Source organism: Haliaeetus leucocephalus, unplaced genomic scaffold (genome assembly GCF_000737465.1).
Source record: "Haliaeetus leucocephalus isolate CR32 unplaced genomic scaffold, Haliaeetus_leucocephalus-4.0 Scaffold384, whole genome shotgun sequence".
Classification (NCBI taxonomy): Eukaryota; Metazoa; Chordata; class Aves; order Accipitriformes; family Accipitridae; genus Haliaeetus; species Haliaeetus leucocephalus.
In genome coordinates this window covers 3380111-3399027 of record NW_010972820.1, presented here as the reverse complement: position 1 = coordinate 3399027, position 18917 = coordinate 3380111, and the positions used below count along the sequence as shown (strand labels likewise).

The 18917-nt window shown below is 39.1% G+C and overlaps 1 protein-coding gene across 5 annotated transcripts in view; it reads left to right on the top strand.

Annotated features, from left to right (window-relative positions):
* USP45 (ubiquitin specific peptidase 45) overlaps positions 1-18917 on the top strand; it is a 53537-nt gene that overhangs the window by 19900 nt on the left and 14720 nt on the right. For all 5 annotated transcript variants that reach the window (XM_010573358.1, XM_010573360.1, XM_010573357.1 and 2 more), the window contains exons 6-9: positions 1141-1286; positions 2582-2677; positions 4803-4933; positions 16466-16553. In XM_010573358.1, the coding sequence (XP_010571660.1) occupies positions 1141-1286; positions 2582-2677; positions 4803-4933; positions 16466-16553 (461 nt within the window). The remainder of the gene's footprint in view (positions 1-1140; positions 1287-2581; positions 2678-4802; positions 4934-16465; positions 16554-18917) is intronic.

The window sequence follows — 18917 nt, the reverse complement described above, 5'->3', positions numbered from 1 at the left end:
AGCTTGTTGCCAGATACAATAGATATTTTAATGACCCTTTTTTTATTTAATTATATTTTTTCATCTTCTAAGCAAGAAGCTACCTAGAGTGTACATAAAAGAACCTTTTGGCATGAGCATTTCATTAACGTAAATAGGTCTGTTAGTTATTTCTCAAGAACACTTTAATGAGACTTCAATGTGAAACTCATTAGGACAAATACATGAATTCATATGTCAAGACAGAGATTGCAGCATCACAGTTCTTGGCATCTATTAAGTCCATAACTCGTTTACATTGACATGCATTGTTAATCAATATTTAAGACACTGCAGATGTCAGTAATGTTCATATTTAGTCCTGCAACCATGACAATATGAAAGTTGCTAGTAGAATTTGAGGCTAAATATTGTTATCTCAAGTCTTTCCATTACCTCTAGGCTACAAGTTAATGACTGTCTAACTTTGCTGCCCCTCATCTATTTAAATAACAAGGCAAATAGGGAAATATGTGGATGTTATACTGGTAGCATTTTCCATTGCAGTTTTATCAAATTTTTGTTGTTTGAAATTAAAACACTAGCATTGTATGTATTTGGGTTGTGTTAGCAATTCCTCAGGCTGTGACGAAGGGAGGTGAGTCGAGGAGCAAATGTAGCGTTTGGGGAAACTGATAACTCTGATTTGTCTGTTGACCGAGTTGTACAAGGCAATTCAAACAGACCACCATAATTGATAAAGACTTGCAGCATTCAGGTGGTAACTTTTGGTACCTCTTCAAATGCACCAAAAAGCAGCCTTTGTGTGGTTTTTCCAGTGTGTCTAGGAACGTACATCTTAACTGCCTATTGTTAATAAACTAACAAAGCCCGTTTTACTTTATTTATTGCTTGGGTAATTGAAGAAGTTACAGTGTTATGGGACAGTATGATTATTGTGGAAGGTTTTGTTGGATATATGTAGTTGTTGGGGAGAATTTTTTTTTCCCCCGGGGTTAAACTGCTGATGTCTCTTTTTTTTTAAAAATACATAAAGCAGCTTAGAGTACCATCAAGGTGTCTTTCTGCATATGTTAAAAATGATAAATGTGAGCCATGGAAGGACTGAATTGATTAAACTATGCAATTACATAGTAATATTAATCTATAATTTAATTATAGGTTCATCAAAAATCATACGACTCCGTGAAGAAAACAGTGAAACAAGTGAAATACTGAAAGGAAAAAGTTCGGGTAATGGTGCATCCATTCCAGTTAAAGGAATAAATAATTTAGGAAATACGTGCTTTTTTAATGCTGTCATGCAGGTAAGATGGAAAGATCATACAGCTTTCCCTTAATAGCTTTCAGAAATACTTAATCTGTATAAACTGTGGACTTCAGAAAAGGTTATGACTGCTACCAGTCTTCATTCTGCTTTCTGAAGGCCCTTTTCAAATTCTTTTTACTCCTTGCTATCCAAGCAATATTTCCTGTTATAACAAAAAAGAATTCCTGGATCAGTAGCATTTTTCACAGTAATGAGACATATGAAAATGTCAAGTGTTTTACACACTGCATATGTGTGTGGGTTGTACTCTAGCATATGGTTTTATTTGTAGTTCAGCATTAGGCAGTCGTGAGTAATGCACAGTATTTACCGTACTGGTGGGTGTGAAAAGTGGTACTTTATGCATAATGTGAATGTCTGCACTGTGCATTGTGATCATTTTAAACACCTATAATGGATGCAGTTATAAAAGTACTTTTAGTGATTATGTTTTTTTTTCTGACCAGAATAAGAGGAATGAACTATGCTAATACACTTTTATTGATGTTGAGCGTACAACTAAACCAACATCCTCATAAAAAGCAGCAGCCTTAGCGGGTTTTATATTGGACTGCCCTATTGCTTGTCAGTTGAGCAGAGACATTTTTATGTTTGGAGACAGGAGTGAACAAATGAGAGAAAACTGCTACAGAGGTGTTCTGAACTGGCACTCTACCTTGTGTTTATGGTGGTCATTACAAAACTCAGCAAACAAATAGTAAATTTGTAAGGAGTAGAATAACTGCAAATTATTCTCTGTCCATACTTAGGGCATTGTAGAAACCTAAGTGATCTGCAGTCAAAGTTAACCAAAAATAAAAAACAAAGCTGAGATATGTTGAGTTGGTTTCTCTCTTAAATTCAGAGAGAGAATGCTTTTCAGTGTGCCAAAGCCTTTGTGCTTCTTGGGGCACAATGAGGGAGACTGCAGAGTTTAAAAGAAACAAATGATTACTGATACTAATGTCCGCACCATAAAAAAACCAAACCAAACCCCAAAAAACCCACCCCAATCTTGTTATTCAATAAAAATAACAAAGTTATTACTAGGAAACTATTTTGGAATTACAGAAACAGAATTAGATACAATTGTAGAAACAGTCTGAGATCAATGATCTTGGCTCTTGTAAGGGTGATACCTGCTTTTTCCAGTGGTCTGATTTAAACCTCAGTTGTACATTTTGAAATATGTCTCATTTTGTCTCTCCCTAAAGCTAGAATTTGTAACTAAAGGAAAATGTATACTTGAAAGATCAGCGTGTCTTTCTTGGGTTTATTTCTTTTTTCTTTAAGAACTTGGCACAGACTCATGTACTAAATGAACTGGTGTATGAGATGAAGGAGAAAGGAACAAAGTTAAAAATCTGTCATACTTCAGACTCCCAATTGGTAAGTATGCAGTGAGAAATACAAATTTGGGGAAATGTGGGAAGAAGCTGGAGGATGGGAAATCACATCTCCATTAAAGACATACTCTTACTCTCCTGTTTCTTTTGCCTTTTAATTGTTTAGCTGGTTTATGATATCTGTGAACTCACTCCTTTTACGAAATGAATTATTCAGCCCTGGAGGAGGAGGAATAATCACTTCCTTTCAAATTTTGTGACACTGAAGTAGCAAATGATGCCTGACCTTAAGAAAGTGGCTGGCTTATTTTTGTTTCTCATTTCATTGCTTCAGTATGAATGTATGATACAAGAAATAGTGTATTTGGCTCTAGAAAGTGTTCATGAAGTATTTTATTCCAGTCTGTCCCAGACCTTCATTGATAAGGCTTGTAAAATTTATTATGTGCTTCACGGGCCAGAGGATTAAACTGAGAGAAGCAAAATTTCAGTGAGGACCAAATTTCTTGTCCACAAGCTCATTACAGGCATATGGGAAAGAGACTCCTGTGGTTATTATTAAAAGAATATGCTGCTGTTCCTGGTCATGTCTTAGAGACTTGGGTTTTCATAATATGTTGTTGGCAATGAAGATAATACCCCTTTCTCTCTGCTAGCTAAAGAAAGCAGTTTAGAGATGATTTTTTATTCTTTTTTTTTCTTTTTCTGCTGTTCTGGGAGCTTTCTGGTGGTAGTGAGGGTTGAGGGGTGGGATTCTGTTTCAGATACCTCTGAAATGATGAAGATTTCTGTACATTGCTGTCGGTGATGTTCATAGCTTCTCCAGGCAAGAACAGTGTGAAATTTACTGCATTGCTGTCTATATTTCCTCCAGTGGCAGTTCTGGGCAGCAACATGTTTCACTAAGTTATCCTGAGCCACAACGGAGGTCTGGAGCTTGTTTGTGCCCGGAGGCTTAGAAAGCCAGTGGTACGTTGGCTTATGCTTGATGTGAAACTTGCACAGCCATAAGGTTGAAAGGTTGATTTTTTGTTTAATGGCAATGCTTACAATGTAAATAAGATCTTCGGAGCAAAGTCTGTGTTTTCTGGTCTTTGTATGTCAACACAGAATTAGAGGGCTGCAGTAGTCTAACTAATAGTAATGTAGAAACTCCCAGCTTCCTGCTTGGTAAAGGGCATTTTTCCACCTTTTGATGGTGCATTATTTTGATAATGCAAATACTCTATATTCGTGTGTATCCACAGCGCTTATGTTTTGTGTGGATCTGCTTTCTGGGCGAGGCAGCCTCTCTAATTGTTTGTCCGGCAGTTGTAATCTGTTTTTGTGAGAGTCGGGCCAGCAAGTAGGAAGCAGCGTGGTCTTGTATGAACCTGGGAGCGCGTTAGGGAGGGCTGGCGATCTGTGGTCGTTGGGACACACGTGGCATAAGCAGTGCAGGAGCGTCTCCTGCTCTAAGACGGGCTTGGGTGGCTGCTGGCCCGCTCCTTCCAGCCCAGGACCTGCCTGCTGGGGCCAATCTCCCACCAGGAGGGGCTGCGCGGGCTGCGCCCGGGGCCTGTCCCCCGCTGCCGCGGCGGACCTGTGGGGTCTGCTGTCGGCTCCTGCTGAGAACCACCGCCGGTGCCTTCTCGCCACCTGGTTCCTGGAGGAACAGGGTACGTTTCTGTGGCTGTCGGACGTGTGGAAATTTCGATCTGCGGCGCTCAGGCCAGAGAAGCTGGCCACCCCTTTCCTGAGGTGGAGTAGACAGAGTGCAGCTGAGCTCCGTCTTGCGCTGGCCCATGGAGGAGGTCGCCCGCGACGTCTCTCCAGCTGAATTTCAGTGCACATGGGAGTAAGAGTAAAGCAGCCAATACAGGAGGTAGTCTGTTTTGGTGAGAGTCAGACTGGCTCATTGACGTGCCTGTTCCCAAAACTATTGGTTACCAACCAATTTGCTCAACAAGAATTGTTTGGTTTTGCAGCTATTACTACTTAAATAATAAGCTTTCTCTTCAACTATTCCAGTCATGTCGGTGACATCAACATTTAAAAAAAAAAAACAACCCCAAACACTCTTAAGACCGAATGTTACGTTGTTCTTTGTCATAAACATACTAACTTCAGGTAAGTCTTGTGTGTCATTAACTTTGAAATCTGATGTGCAGTTTACCTTTGCTTTGAAGGATCCTTTGGTGGTAAACCTCTCCAGCCCGGGACCTTTGACTTCAGCGATGTTCTTGTTCCTTCACAGCATGAGGGAGGCTGGAAAAGGTCCTCTTTCTCCCAAAGTGCTGTTCAGTCAGCTTTGTCAAAAGTACGTATTGTCAGTATCTTTTACTTATTTATTTATTTTTAATTTCCAGTGATACGTTTCTAAGTGTGCCTTGTCTGTTGTCCTTTCTAAGGTGCCATTAGATTTTTACTGGGCAGTCCAGAAAATGTGTTCTTCATATTTTAAAGTTGCAGGGCTCCTTATTGCGCTCCAGGGTTGTACCTCCTCTTCATGAAATGTATGGCCCAGTCCATAACCACTAGCTTTGAATGGGCTTTGAACTGAGTGCGAGGGGGCAGAAGAGGGCATGGTAAAACTGAAGAAAATAGAATTACTTTTCAGGTTTTGTTGTATATTAGCATAAAGCTGTGCTAATACTGCAAAGTGTATGTAGGTATTTTGAAAAAAAGGCTAAGCTTTTAAATGGGAAACCTCTGCTATGATGTCTGACCTTGGCATCAATTCAAAATTAAAAAGGGTCTAACAAGCAAGGACTTGAAGCAGTACTGAAATGGCATATGGCTCCAGATTGCAAAGAGCTTACAAGCCCTAAAGAAACTCCTGTTTCTTGGTGTGGAAAATGTTTACAGTGGTGCTTTGTAGGTGCCTTCAATTATGATGCAAACAATCTTGCTTTTTAAAACACCTGTAGAAGACCTGTTTAAAAGTTGATACAAATATTTAAATATTGACTTTACAAGTACAAGAAGCTGTAGAAGCAGAGTAACTGAAGGATGATATAGCTGAATCTCACATTTGAAAAGGTTAATAATGCATGTTAATTTATTTGCTACAGTATTATTCTATGGAATTGTAAGTGTTCTGCAGCAAGAGAGTTAGAATAAAGTTGCAGCAGACTTCAAATCTTGCCTTCACCCCTACTTCTTACTTTTGTTAGCCTTGCAGAACACAACTTAGATATAAATCCTTTACTAGCTCTAGTATCAATAATAAAAGTGTCAGCCACATCCTGTTAGCAAGAAATTAGGTGTTCAGGGGCAGTAAGTGGCTGCATGGGTATGACAGAAGGTTTTGGTCTTTTGATTATTCTGTTACTGATGGTGACATGAGCAAGAAAGAAGAAAGGGAGAATTTCAGCAAATTCAGCAGTCTGCAGTGGTGGAAGTAGGAGAACAGGAAATCTTTATCTTTGCAAACTGAATATATTTACTGTACATTAACTTAAACAGTATGAATGCAGAGTTCTGTCATGCCTTTTTTGGAAAGCCTTTTTTAATCTTTTAAAATTGGCTTTCTACTCTTTAGCAAAGCTGAAATGAAAGAGAGAGCACTGCAAGATTTCAGAAGTCCCAGCTAGGGAGAAGTCTGTGTTGCTGCAGTATTCTCTGTAAACTGCTTTTTGAATCCTGCCCAGAGGTTGTGTTAATAAAGTAATCTTAAAGGCATGCACTACTTGTGGTCTTCACATGCATTAGCAGAAACTCTTTTTACTTAACAAGTAAAGTTCAAACAGCGTCTTTCCTAAAGAGATGACAGGATGCATGTGTGAAAGGAAGTACTACACTGAAAAAAAATGTTTGTATTTCAGAGAGATAAGTCAGAGAAAGACATTTAACTACTGGGGAGAAGGGCATGGAAAAGGATGTCTAATAATAATGTTTTGGTTTTATATATTTTACATAAAAGTTTCTGACTCTAGTTGCAACCTTGCTTTGGGTTTTTGTTTTTTTTTAAATTTATTCTCTCCCCATCACAGATCTTGCTGTCTCAGTTCCAGTCTACAGTATACGACCATACCTTTCTTCAGTAAAGAATTTATGAACCAGATTGTACAGATAGCGTAGGATGTACTTGTCTGTGATATGAAGAGTTGGACTCAGTGACGCAGGAATTGTCTTCCCAGTCTTTACCATAACATTATTTCGAATAGTTGCCTGTAGCTTGCAAACAGGGACATGCCCACTGAGTGGTCATGGAGAATATAGACGTTTTATGTAATACTTAGTATAGTCACTTCCAAATCCTACGAGGCTTCTTACAAATGTGAATGGTTGAAATGCTGAAGCTGTCAGCAGGGATGGTATGCTGCTGTTCTTTATGTACTTCGATCTGTCTACTTGTCAGGACTGTTATAGTATGCTATCTAGCCAAAAAGTAACACAGCGGTTTCCTAATAACATTTGTCTTGTGTCTAGCAGAAAGCTGATCCTTTAAAAATGGATACTTTTCCCTGATGACACAATTGGATTATATATATAAAAATATATATAGATTTTGATTAAATTGGTATTGATGAGTTTGGGTGTTTTTTTGTTTTTTAATCTCCCAGCTGAATGATGACATATTTTCATGTTGGATCAGTTAATGCAAGATATAGTAAAGGTAGCTGTATAATTTAACACCTGACATTTGCCCTCATTTCAAGTTCAGTGCTGGAATAACACTTCTGAATTTGATGTCTGGAGTTGCTTTTTTTGATGTCCCTGTAGGACTTCAGGACTCCACCTGCTTGAGATGTTGCATTATGCAAGAGTTTGAATGCTCACATTTGAACTGGGCATCCTTACTCAAAAATGGAAAAGTGCTCAGTGAAAGAAGACCTAAGAAGGCAGGGAAGGAAGGAAAAGCTAAAAAGGAGCGGGCGAAGGCACACAGGACTGCGGTTAGGTGTGGGCAGAGAGCCTGTAAAGAAAGGGAGCAGGTGCTGCCTTGTTCAACTGCAGCTCTGTCACGGCACCGGGTGGGATCCCAAAATCTGCAAGTGAGAAACTCTGCAAGTGGATGCGCGTTTGCTGCTCAGAAGCAGTAAGAGAACTGTGACACAGTCCTTTCAACTGCAGACTGCTTCTTTAAGAGTCTAGGGAGATCATGGCATGAAGTTCATCATCTTGTGTATGAAAGGGTATTTGTGGTGCTTTTTTTTATTAAATAACAAAAGAAAAAAATGATACTGAGTGTTAATTTTATCAAGTGGTGGGGTAGCCAGGTTGAAGAAGGGGAGAAGAAGAAAAGAAATGGATGAGTCTTTCTATAGCAACTGTTTAGCGTCTGGTACTAATTCATCCACTGTTAATTTTGTTAGTGTTGCAGCTGTCAGATGTTTTGCAAGGACAGATTGTGAGCATAGCTACGGGGCCCTTCTGTTGGTTTTCCACTATGCTGAATATCAGGACTGCAGACTTCTGACTTATCTGGAGACTTAGTGACTAATGCAACACTGATGTATTAAGAGGACATAAATTTTATTTCCTTTATTTGTTATGATTGAATAATTTTATTGGTGGAAGAAAGCTTAGATTTGCATAGCAAGTAAATGTTGCAGGATATAAGTGATGAGCCCAGAAAGTGGTTACAGAATTTGGCTGCTTCAAACCCTCATCAAATAATTATTTATAGGGGTATTATATTGCTACATTAACATGCAGGAAAAAATACTTGCCTAACAAAGATTTTATTGGTGGTCACAAAATATACATAGGTCTTCCCTCCTCAGGGAGTATTCATCCTTCCTTCTCAGGTGCAGAAAGCAGAACTCAAGACAGAGGTGGGACTGACAGAATGGAAGTCACGTGCAGTTAGGAATATTGATTAGTTTTGGAGGGAAACCTAAACAATACTTGGAGCATTCCACATTTATCACTTCTGAGAGGAAACGCTAAGAGAAACTGAGATAATGTTGTACAAGATTTAAGGGGTGAAGGAAACAGGATTTTTCTCATTAATTAGGAGTCTTTTTGAGCCTTTTCTTTTAAAATAATATTGCCGTAGAGAAAAAGCTCTTTTTAGAAAAGATTTCCAACTTGCTTATTTTTCCCATTTGACTTTTACCATTTAAAGATAATAGCAGAAGAACATACAGTTGATGTTTCCTTGACTGATTGTGAAGAATTATTTTGGGTCCCTGTCGTGCCTGCATGTGCCTTGCTGACGGTGCTGCGTCATGTTCAGGAGCTCTCTGACAGAGGAGATTGAATCTTCTTCATGCAGCAGCAGTCGAGAGATTGCATGCCTTTATTTCAGTTAACTTTGTCAGAGTTTCTTTAATTTTAGGAACAAGTTAACAAAGCTGGATGGATGAGGTTTATGAGTGCAAAGTAGAGGAATCATCTGCACTTGTTTGAGTTTTGTGTTCACTTCTTCCACTCAGGAGGAAGACTTGTGCAGCATTTTGGGCAACACAAGTATTTGCAATGTGTGTGGTGTTGGTGAACTACATAAGCAATGCTTGTAGATGCAATGAAGGAGAAAACCAATAATTTCATTAGGTACATTGGAGGTGTATCCTCAGTAGCAATGTTCATGTTAACCAGAATAGAGCGTTAGAAGATAAAGCCAGTTTGGAGCTTTAGGGAGAGGTAACAAAAATAGGAAGCCTTCACATCAAGAGGGACTTGAATTTTGGGAGTTTAGGGAGGAGAGGACATGAAAAGGAGGCATGACAGCAAGAGCAGACAAGAAATGATAGAAGATAAATTAGCTCTGCTTATTTAACTGCCCTCCTAAGAGTTCAAGGAGCTGTCTGTGAAACTGAAAGGCAACAGATTTAGAGCCAGGGGAAAAAAAGGGGTTTTTTAACATTTTATAGAGCTAGCCTGTGGAACTTGCTGTCACAGAGCACTGTTGAAAATCTTAGTGGGACTTAAAGGAAGAAAGAAGAATTGGACGTCCATACAAAGAGAAAACTTTTTTTATAGGGTTGCAAGACCTCATGCATAAAGGTCTTCACTTAGCTACCAGCTGGTAGGAAGAAATTGCACCAGACAGATATTTCCATTACTCAGTAAAAAGAGCCGTATTTTCCCTCTGATGGTCAGGTGGGAAATGGCTCTGTTGTAGCATGTCAGCTATTACGTCCATTCAGAGCTACTTCTAACAAGTGCTTTTTGCTCAGGTACCAGAGATCTGGTGCATCGCAAGAAAGTGATGGTGCCTCGTTTTCTCTTTTGGGGGAAGGTGAGACAGAAAAAGATGAAAGAAATCAGCCAGCATGTCCAAAGGAGATAGGACAGGCATGTCTTGTGTTATTTGTTAATTACATGTGGGGGCACGCTCATGTTTGGTTGGGTTTTTTCCTACCAAGCACCTTGTTGTAGCAGAACTCTTAATGTCTGCGGGGCAGGTTTGAGATAAGATTAATCACGGGGATTAATCATGCTGTAGGATTTTGCTCTGTTTTCTGTCATAGTGCTGCATATAACTTGGGATCACTAATGAGAACGATTGCTTTAGGAAGAACAAAACTTTTCAGTCTGGCTATTGTATAATGACAGTGAATAGGTATTTGATAGTGTCACTGGGAAACCTAAGTCCTGTGAATTGTTGTAACTTTTATAAACTGGCCCTTTGCAGGCTTTTTTTGTAACTTTCATTGGTGACTGATCAGTCTTGAGAGATAAACATCTTCATCTGCAGATAAGCAAAATTTCTTCTCTCAGGCTAACATGAAGTAAACATTTTACTTCGCTTCTTTACAGTGTACTGCAGTATTAGAGGGGTTCCTCTGCATTTCGCACTGCTGGAAAAAAATCATATAGCATGTTCTATTTTCTGTTTCCAAGCACTTGTTATTGTTTCTAAAGTTTTCCGAGGTATTAGGCTATCTTCTGCTCAAAGATAGTAATTATTGAAAGGACGATTTTGGAGAGGATTTTTATTAGAGACATAAAGGTATGGTAGTTCTGTGCAGTATGACTGAATGACTGTAATTGTACCTCAGTTTTGCTTTTGAAGCATATTCATTTCTCAAATGAATAGGAGTTCAAATGATAGGAATTAAACGTATTAATGTTTAGAGAACTGTGGGTTTTTTCCCTTTAAAAATTACGTTATTATGTAGGTTTTGTTATTAAAACATTCTAGAAGTAGATCATCATGAAAAGTGTTTCTTTAACTGACAGTCAAGTGATTATAACTGGTCTCCAGATGAGTAACGAAAGGCTAGATAAGTAGTATGCATGTAGATGTCACAGTTGTCCTTCACCACTTATGGCCATTAGCAGGAGTTCAACCTGTTCTGTCATTATCCTGCTGACACTGTACAACAGGTTGTATCGCATTGGCACTGGCTTCCATATGTCAGCACATCTGTGAGCGGTCAACTCAACCAACCATCTTCAAGTCCCCCACTTTTGCCAAGGATCTTGCTTGAAGCATATTTTCAAGGAGACGAGAACGCACATCTTTTAGTTGTCAGATTTCTGTGTATCAGCATGGATTAATTCCTTTTTTTTCCCCAGCACTGGTTTATAAGTGTAGGAAGTTCCCAGTAAATGCATTGTGTGGTGTGAAATTCCCTCCCTTCTTCCTCTTTTTTTATTGTTGTTTTTTGGTTTTCCTTTGTGGCTTCCCCCCAAAACCAAATGTACTAATCTCAAATGTTTTTCCACAGAACATTGGATATTTAGAATTATATACAGTGTTACATAGCATGCATGTACATGAATGACAGATTAACTATATGTTAAGCAGTGTAAACAATTACATCATTTGTCAGTCCAAGTAAATGACTCAAATCTTACATAGCATCTTTACAAGTTGCTTTCCCTGCCATTTCACTTTTAAAGGGGTAGCTGTTACATTCCCATCATCGTTGTTGCCATTAAAATTCAAGTGTGTAGATTTATGTGAGGTTGGAAAAGGATTTAGTATAAGCACAGAGGAGCCTAAATAATCTTGTCCTCGTAGATGCTCTGTATGCCAGTGAAATGAACAACTAAGAGAAACAAAAAAATGCCATGGCTGAGTTCATTTTTTCCGCCTCTCATTTAAGCTGATAAAACTGTGTGGAACGTACGGGTGAACTATTTTCCCTTGAAATATCATTTAGTAAATTAATTTTAATCTGAAATGATCATTGTATGTTCATCAGCGGGAGCTTACACTGCAAACCATAAACAGTAACAAAAGGTATGTGTGGGGCTTTTTTCTGATTTGCATTGATGATCTAGTTCTGTGAGGTGTGCCTACAATGAAAAAAACCCTCCTGTAACAGTGATGGAGCTTTTGCTTGCTTTTTTGTCAAGTAATTCTTAATTTTCTTCCTTTTTACTAGAATGTGTCTTGCAGTGGCCCTGCTTCTGTGGCCCAAAAAAAAAAAAAAAAAAATCCCTATTAGTACCAAGATCCAGGTTGTGTAAATGCAAGATTTTGTTTTCTTGCTATACGTTGGAGCTATTAATGTGCCTGTACTGGGGCAGACTGGCTGAATATACTCATTGATTCTCACTGTCTCAGGAGAACAAATTTCTCATAAATAAAACTAACTAATGATAATGCTGCAGCTAACTAACTAGGTTTCTCAGAATTGAACTGATTTCAGTATCTGGGTTAAAAAAAAAAAAAAGATTCTTTCAGATTGCTGGCCATTCAATGAAAGAAGCTATCAGAAAACTGTTTTAGCAAATTGAAAAGTGAAATGTGCATGCATGTAAACATGTGCATGCAGGTACATATGTTATTTATCTTTTTAATGTATATTGAGTGTTTTATTGGATCAAAAACAAAGGTTCAGTGCTTTTCAGAATGTATTTGGTTTTTATAATCAAATTATTTGGAAATAGAACATTTGATTTTAATAGAAGCAAAAAATTGCATTTTAATAATATTAAACCAAAATATTTAATTTTTAAGAGGAGTATTTCAAGTTTGAATTAATTGATTTTTTTTTTAAATTTGAAATTAATTTTTTAGGTTGACCTGCATGTGCAAAAAAAAATTTGACTTTAAAAAGAATGCTTAAAAACCCCACCCACTCAGCTGATTCCAGATTTTATAATAAGTCTCATAGCAGAGCAGCATCATTAAATCATTTTTATCTAGGGATATTGTTAACTTTGTGTCAAAAAGTAGATACAAAGTACAAATGTGAAATTATCATATTTGTAAATGTCAACATGTTGTTTTGCATATGCAGGTCCAGATTTATTCCACTTAATTTTAGGCACTGACCTTAGATGCCTCGTCACCTTAGATCCTTCTCCAGTTACATCCCAAGTGCCTCCAGCGAGCAGTTCAAAACTGAGACCCTTCTATCGCTGTCCTGCCTGTAGCCCAGGGCTGCTGTGCCCTAACTTGGCATCTTGACATCTTGCCCAGCTTTAAGTTCTACTGTTGTAGGCACGTTGCACGCCTGATGCATTTTCTGATCACCTTTAATTTCTCCTATCCACGAGCACAAACTTCCAAGGCAAACCTGAGCAGCTTTAGTGTATGAGTGGGAAAGAAACTGCATCTTTGGGAACCCTAGAACGGCTGAAGAGCATGGCTGGGCAAGTAAGATCATTGTGCCTGGAGAAAATACTGATACGTATTTACAGCTCATTGTACTGGTTAGCCAGAGCACGCAATCTGAGGCTGAAAATGAAAACTGGCTCAACACGCATTCAATAAAATTGAATAACCAAGTAAGCAGTTGGTTTTTCTGGCTGCTCTTCCAGTTTAATAAAACTCCTGTTTGAGCTCTGCTCAGCCAGTTGTCTCCTGTGCTAGATTTTGGGAGGGGTGCACATGGTTACACCTGCACGTGCTCTTCTCAGTCTGCAGCAAGTCCATTTGGTGGCATTACTGGAGATACAAAAAACCACCCTTTCCACTCCCGTTTTAGATTAATTGGTCCAAGACTGTAATTAAAGATCTAAAGGGTAACTTGCCTGGAAAGACAGGTATGGTTTGACCAGTAAGTTATAGTTAATGTGCGTAGAAATATGTTAATAGTGAATATTTACAGTCTTATTTGGGGTTGCAAGAAGCTGGAGATCCAAATTGTTTATGAGAAGCCTTCTAGCTATGGTTATCTTAGTAAGGATAACAGCTTAAGGATCTATCCACGTATTCATGAGTGTATTTTGCAATTTCTGTGTAATCTGTGCCTGCAAAGTATGCTATTTAGAGTGTATTTAGATGCTGTAAGTAGTGAAAAAAGGAATCTAGTTTTTGAATAGCAGTGATTGAGACTACTGAATGGCTGTCTTATGAACAGATGCAACGTTACCGCTGTGCAATTGGCTAAAACGTCCCTGGTGTAAATGGTAGTGTCGTCTGAAACAGATGTTTTTCCTCTTTTGGCTTATGAGGGTCATGTGGATGCTGTGGGTGGTCCAAAAAAGACTAAAAAAGAATTGCTTTTCTTGTGGAACCTTCGTTTTTTGTTTGTCCTGTGTAGTAAAGTGCAACGGTACAAACTCAGCCAGTGCCAGTGTCCCTTTTGCATCCTTGGTCTGACTCGTCTGGCTGGTGCAGACACCACGGAGGAGGACAGCTCAAAGGACAGTGTAGTCTGAGAGGACCAGGGCAACACCAGATGTGTATTTTCTAAGGCGTGTAGATCCTTTCCTTTAGGACTTAATTTCTAGAGATGAAAATTTGGAAGTATGCTGGGTTTTTTTTGTTTGTTTGTTTGTTTTTTAAAGAAGCTGTTGCAGTCCTTGGTGATTTAGATCTCTGTTTAACCTGAGTAGCCAGTATATATTATTCTAGAAGTTGCACTTGTAGTCTGGGAATTTCAGACAGTCATTTGGTATTGCACATCCAAAAAGTAATGACGTTATTATTTATGCAGAAGCAGTATCTTTTTCAGTTGCAACTGTAATGCTTTTTAGCTCATGTGGATCTCAAAAACAAAACAAAAAACGCTCCTTCATTCAACTTTATTGTAAAAAGGAGGGCTGTGGCACATGGTTATACAAGAAGTGCTTATCACTCACCTCGCAAACAAAATCACAGCTGGAGAGCTGCAGCCTCGTGGCTTTCTCCTGCAGGCCACTTCACCTGCTCAGCCTGAGATGCTGCTCGCCGCTGTTTTGGGGATGGCCAGGGATATCGCCGCAGGGGGCTGCCATGCAGGAACGATGCTGGAGGGCTTGGGGCTGGCTTATCTGCCACCCGTGCTTATGGATGAAGTATAGAAACGAGACTTTAAAAGATTTTACCAAGTGTTATAAAGTTCTGATGAGATGGACCACACTATCCCTCATCTTCTAAACTTGGATAGCGTGAGAAAAGAGCATTGTATCAGCATTTTCTTTTTAATTCTGGCTATCTAGATTAGTAAACTAATGGTGATAGGAAATGTAGCGATATTAAATCACAGTAACAGTGTGGATACTTTATGTTCTTCCATGGGTTGTCCAGATTACTTCTTTTGGTGCACTCAGAAATTGCAGAAAAGCTAGAATTTGTAATGGTTTTGTATTCAATATGCAGCAGCAGCAACATATTTGATACACTTGGCTGTTATGATGGGTGAATCAGGAAGGTTCCTTTGATTTGTGCAGGAGACTTGTGAAAATTCAACCTCTGTCATCTCAGATATTTTTGCTCTCAAAACCAGTTGGGTATACAATTCCCGTAAGTGGCTTTGGGGAAAAAAAAATCAGACAATGTATAGCCAATTTATTACCTGCTTTTGCAAACCTGATAGTTTTTGGAATATAGATTAAAATATATTGTCTCGGTCAAAATAACAGTGAAGAGAGTGTCTCATCGGTTTCAGGCTCTTTCCATTTTAGGTATGAAGCTGTGTTTTGTTTGCTTCTGGTAACACTACATGTTTTAATATGAATTTCAGACGTGAAATATTGCAGTTTGTTAGACTGTAGGACAGAAGTTTAGATATGGATATGGTGTGAGTTGATAGTTCATGATGCTAAAAGGTCCTTTTAAAGCTTTTCTGAAGCAAGTATAAAAGTAACTTATCTGATAATGGAAGAGTGATGAACTCTTTCTACCAAGAAAACCTGCCCCAAACCCTGGCTTTTCTCTTAGTGATACTCTTAGAATTGAAATCCTCTGTCATATTATATCTGTAATATTAATTGAAGAAATCTAGCATAAATAAAAACTGATTGAATACAGTGTAAATTACATAGAATATCCTATTACTACAATTTTCTCTTATATTTCTTTAATAGCATTTGAAATTCTTATGCTCTGTGATGTTACTTATTTCTAGGGCGTTTTCCATCTTACTCATGGACCGTTCACTCAGTTCAGTAAGCTGCAGATTAGTGGATTGATTGACTGTAGAGACATTTGGAAGAGATGGTTATGTATACTTCTGTTTAAGAAGTTAAGAAATTCTCAGTTGGATTCTGACCCGCAGTTCTTGTTTGTTTGATGCACAGCCTTGCGACTTCCCTTGCATTTCAATATCATCTTTTTTCAGTTCAGATTATAGTGCTGTTTCTGGTTTCCAATACACAAACTGTTTTATGCACATTTGAGATTTCTTCTTGGTAGAGAGAAGGATCAGTTAGCAGGAGGGAGTTAAACGCTTTGAAAATCTTCTTTCCCCCTCCTCCATGACATTGGGACTGTTTGGCGATACAGAAGTACTGGTGTAGTCTGTCAGCAAAATGCTGCTAGCATGGATGAAACTCTACTGGCAAAGCTGTATTTTAGTCAGGCCATACCCCATAGGGTCAAAATGCTACCCAGGTTAAAGTGCAGCCTTGTTGGTGTAATTGCTGCCACACCAGGAGCTTCCTAAAGCCCCATGAGGTCCAGCAGGGATTGTACCTATTTGTACCCCTGGCATCCAACTAGAGTCTGATGTAGATGTTTTCTCATTAAGAACCTCCTAAGGTAAATTTAAATTCCTTACTGCTTCTTTCGTAGGGCTCCTCGATTTAAGGGGTTCCAGCAGCAGGACAGCCAGGAGCTTCTGCACTATCTATTGGATGCGATGAGGATTGAAGAAACAAAGGTAATGTCTTTGTGCATGTTTTTAAAGAACTTATTTGACTGTATAGTGAACTACTAGTCATTGCTTCAATGTTCTTCATGTTCCCAATGTTTTAAAGATGTACTTAATGAAGTAAGAGTGGCTATTTTTGTTATCTTGAGAAAAATGACTTTTTTGAAAGACTATTTAATTATGTTCATGTTGATATGTTAAAATTGCTGATTGGAATGAAAGTTTCAGTCAGCAGTAGAAAGAGTATGGTAAGTAGAACGTGATAATTTTAGGAATCTGAATTGTTTGCCTTTATTTAAATAAAATAAAAGGATCAAAAAAAAAGGACTTCAGGGGAATCAAGAAAGTAGAAGTAGGACCTCTGATTTAGCTGACAAAGTATATTTTAAAGCTTTTGGAAAGAAATTAGAAGCTCCTAGCTGTGGGCCTGCCCACAATTTCCATTGAAATCTAGTTCAATGAAAGAAAAAAAGGACAAAAATAAAATCCTGCAAAGTTTCTTGTATCTCTTGAAAGTGTGAAGAACTACTTGTTTTATAAATAAGGTGCTGCTTTTCATTACTTAAAATCTACATCTAAGTGTGCTAAGTATATAAGCAGTTATATTAAAAATGACCCTGTGTGGGGTTTTTTTGTTTATTTTCCTTCGTTATTTCTGCCTCCTGCATTGTTGAATGCAAGAAAGTGTGTGTTTGCTTGCTTGAACTATTTTGACTGTATCTGATTTCATCTGCCTGACTTAGTCTTGAAACCTTCTTTTCAGATGATATTTTGATAAATAGCCTTCTCTAAGTCTCCTTAAAAGGAGGGCCTTAAATCTCGTACTGACCAGCGTTCTTCCTCTTCCCTCTCAGTAATGTGATGAATGTCATGATCCTGAACTGAATTATCTTGCAGACAAGATATAAAGCTGTGTCTGAGCCCAGTCCCTGGCACTAGAGTAGAGCTGAATAAATCTCCATCCTACCAGAATATTAATATATATTGGTCTTGTCAGCAGTATACTTGATCATAAGCAGAACTGAACTACAGGGAGAAACAGCTAGACCTTGACATTGTCACACTTACAGAATTACACGTTGAACAGGGCACGCAACAGAAGTAGCTGACTTCAGTTAGAAAACAGTTGTCATGTTTTTGCAGTAGAGGGAAATTTTACTGTTTGTTGATAATAAAAGGTGGAAACGATATTTGCTTCACAAATGAGGATTCACTGAAAGCAGGATTGTTACAACGACTAAGCTTCTTCTCCAGTGGGTGACTGCTCTTTCCCCTCAAGTCAATCTCCTGTTTCACCAGTGAATGTGCCATCTTTATGATAACCTGCATTTGTATTTGCCTTTTGAATCGTTTATTATTAGAGACCAGTGACAGCTACAGTAGCTACCACAAAAGAGTAATGGAAGACAGTAAGAATTTTGAGTGACCTTTCGGGCAGTATTTCTGCTGCCCGCATCACCAGGCAGGGAGAGGTTGGTCCCACCCTGCCCTGCAATTACACCACTCTGCTGCCCTAATGGGGCACTGCTGCAGACACGTCTTTATCACCTCGGGCTGCTCCGCCACGGGCATCTCTCTGTTCTTTTTTCTTTAATTATCCCGTGTTTCGGGTCCGTAGATGGCGTGACAAAACGGCCAACGTCAGGCCGGGCCACCGTGCCGGCCAGACACAGGCAGGAGCAGCTCTGCCCGCGGCCGGAGCCCGGCAGCACACGGGCTCCGGCTGGGGACAGCCTGCAGCCACAGGTCTGCCACCAGAATCCTGCAGCAGGGGTTACAGCCACTAACCTTTCTCTTTCACGCCACTTTTGAACTTTACTCTCCAAAGAGGGAACAGGCCTGCTGAAAGGGCAGCCTGCTGCTTTGCCATCCACCTGTGAGAGAGCTGAACGCGGCCGTCCCTGCCTCCCTAGCCCTATTGGGATTAATTGTTTTTAAACCCTAAGAGTTTTGATGAGAAATACAGATAATACATAACACGGCACTAGTTACAGGAACTAACAAAAAATCACATTACAATTCTGCCTCTTCTCTGTGGTTTTGTATCTTGTATCCTACACCAGCGTTGGAACTTTTTCCTATCCCTGTTAAAAAAAGTTAGAAAGCGTGTATGTACACAAGTGGGTTTTTTAGATAAAAGCTTGACGATACTACAATAAAGATGACATAGCGTCTGCCGTTTCAAGCAATGTGGGCCGGAGATGGTTTCACACCGGGGCCTGAAGTGGCTGAACCCTGCTGCTAATTGATTAATGTCTGCTGCCATTGTCCACAGCACCCTGCCCATTCAAAGACTATGTCTTTCTTTGACCTAAATAAATGGTTCAACGAGCTAATCCCAACAAAAGGGTTGCTTATGGCCCTAAACCCATT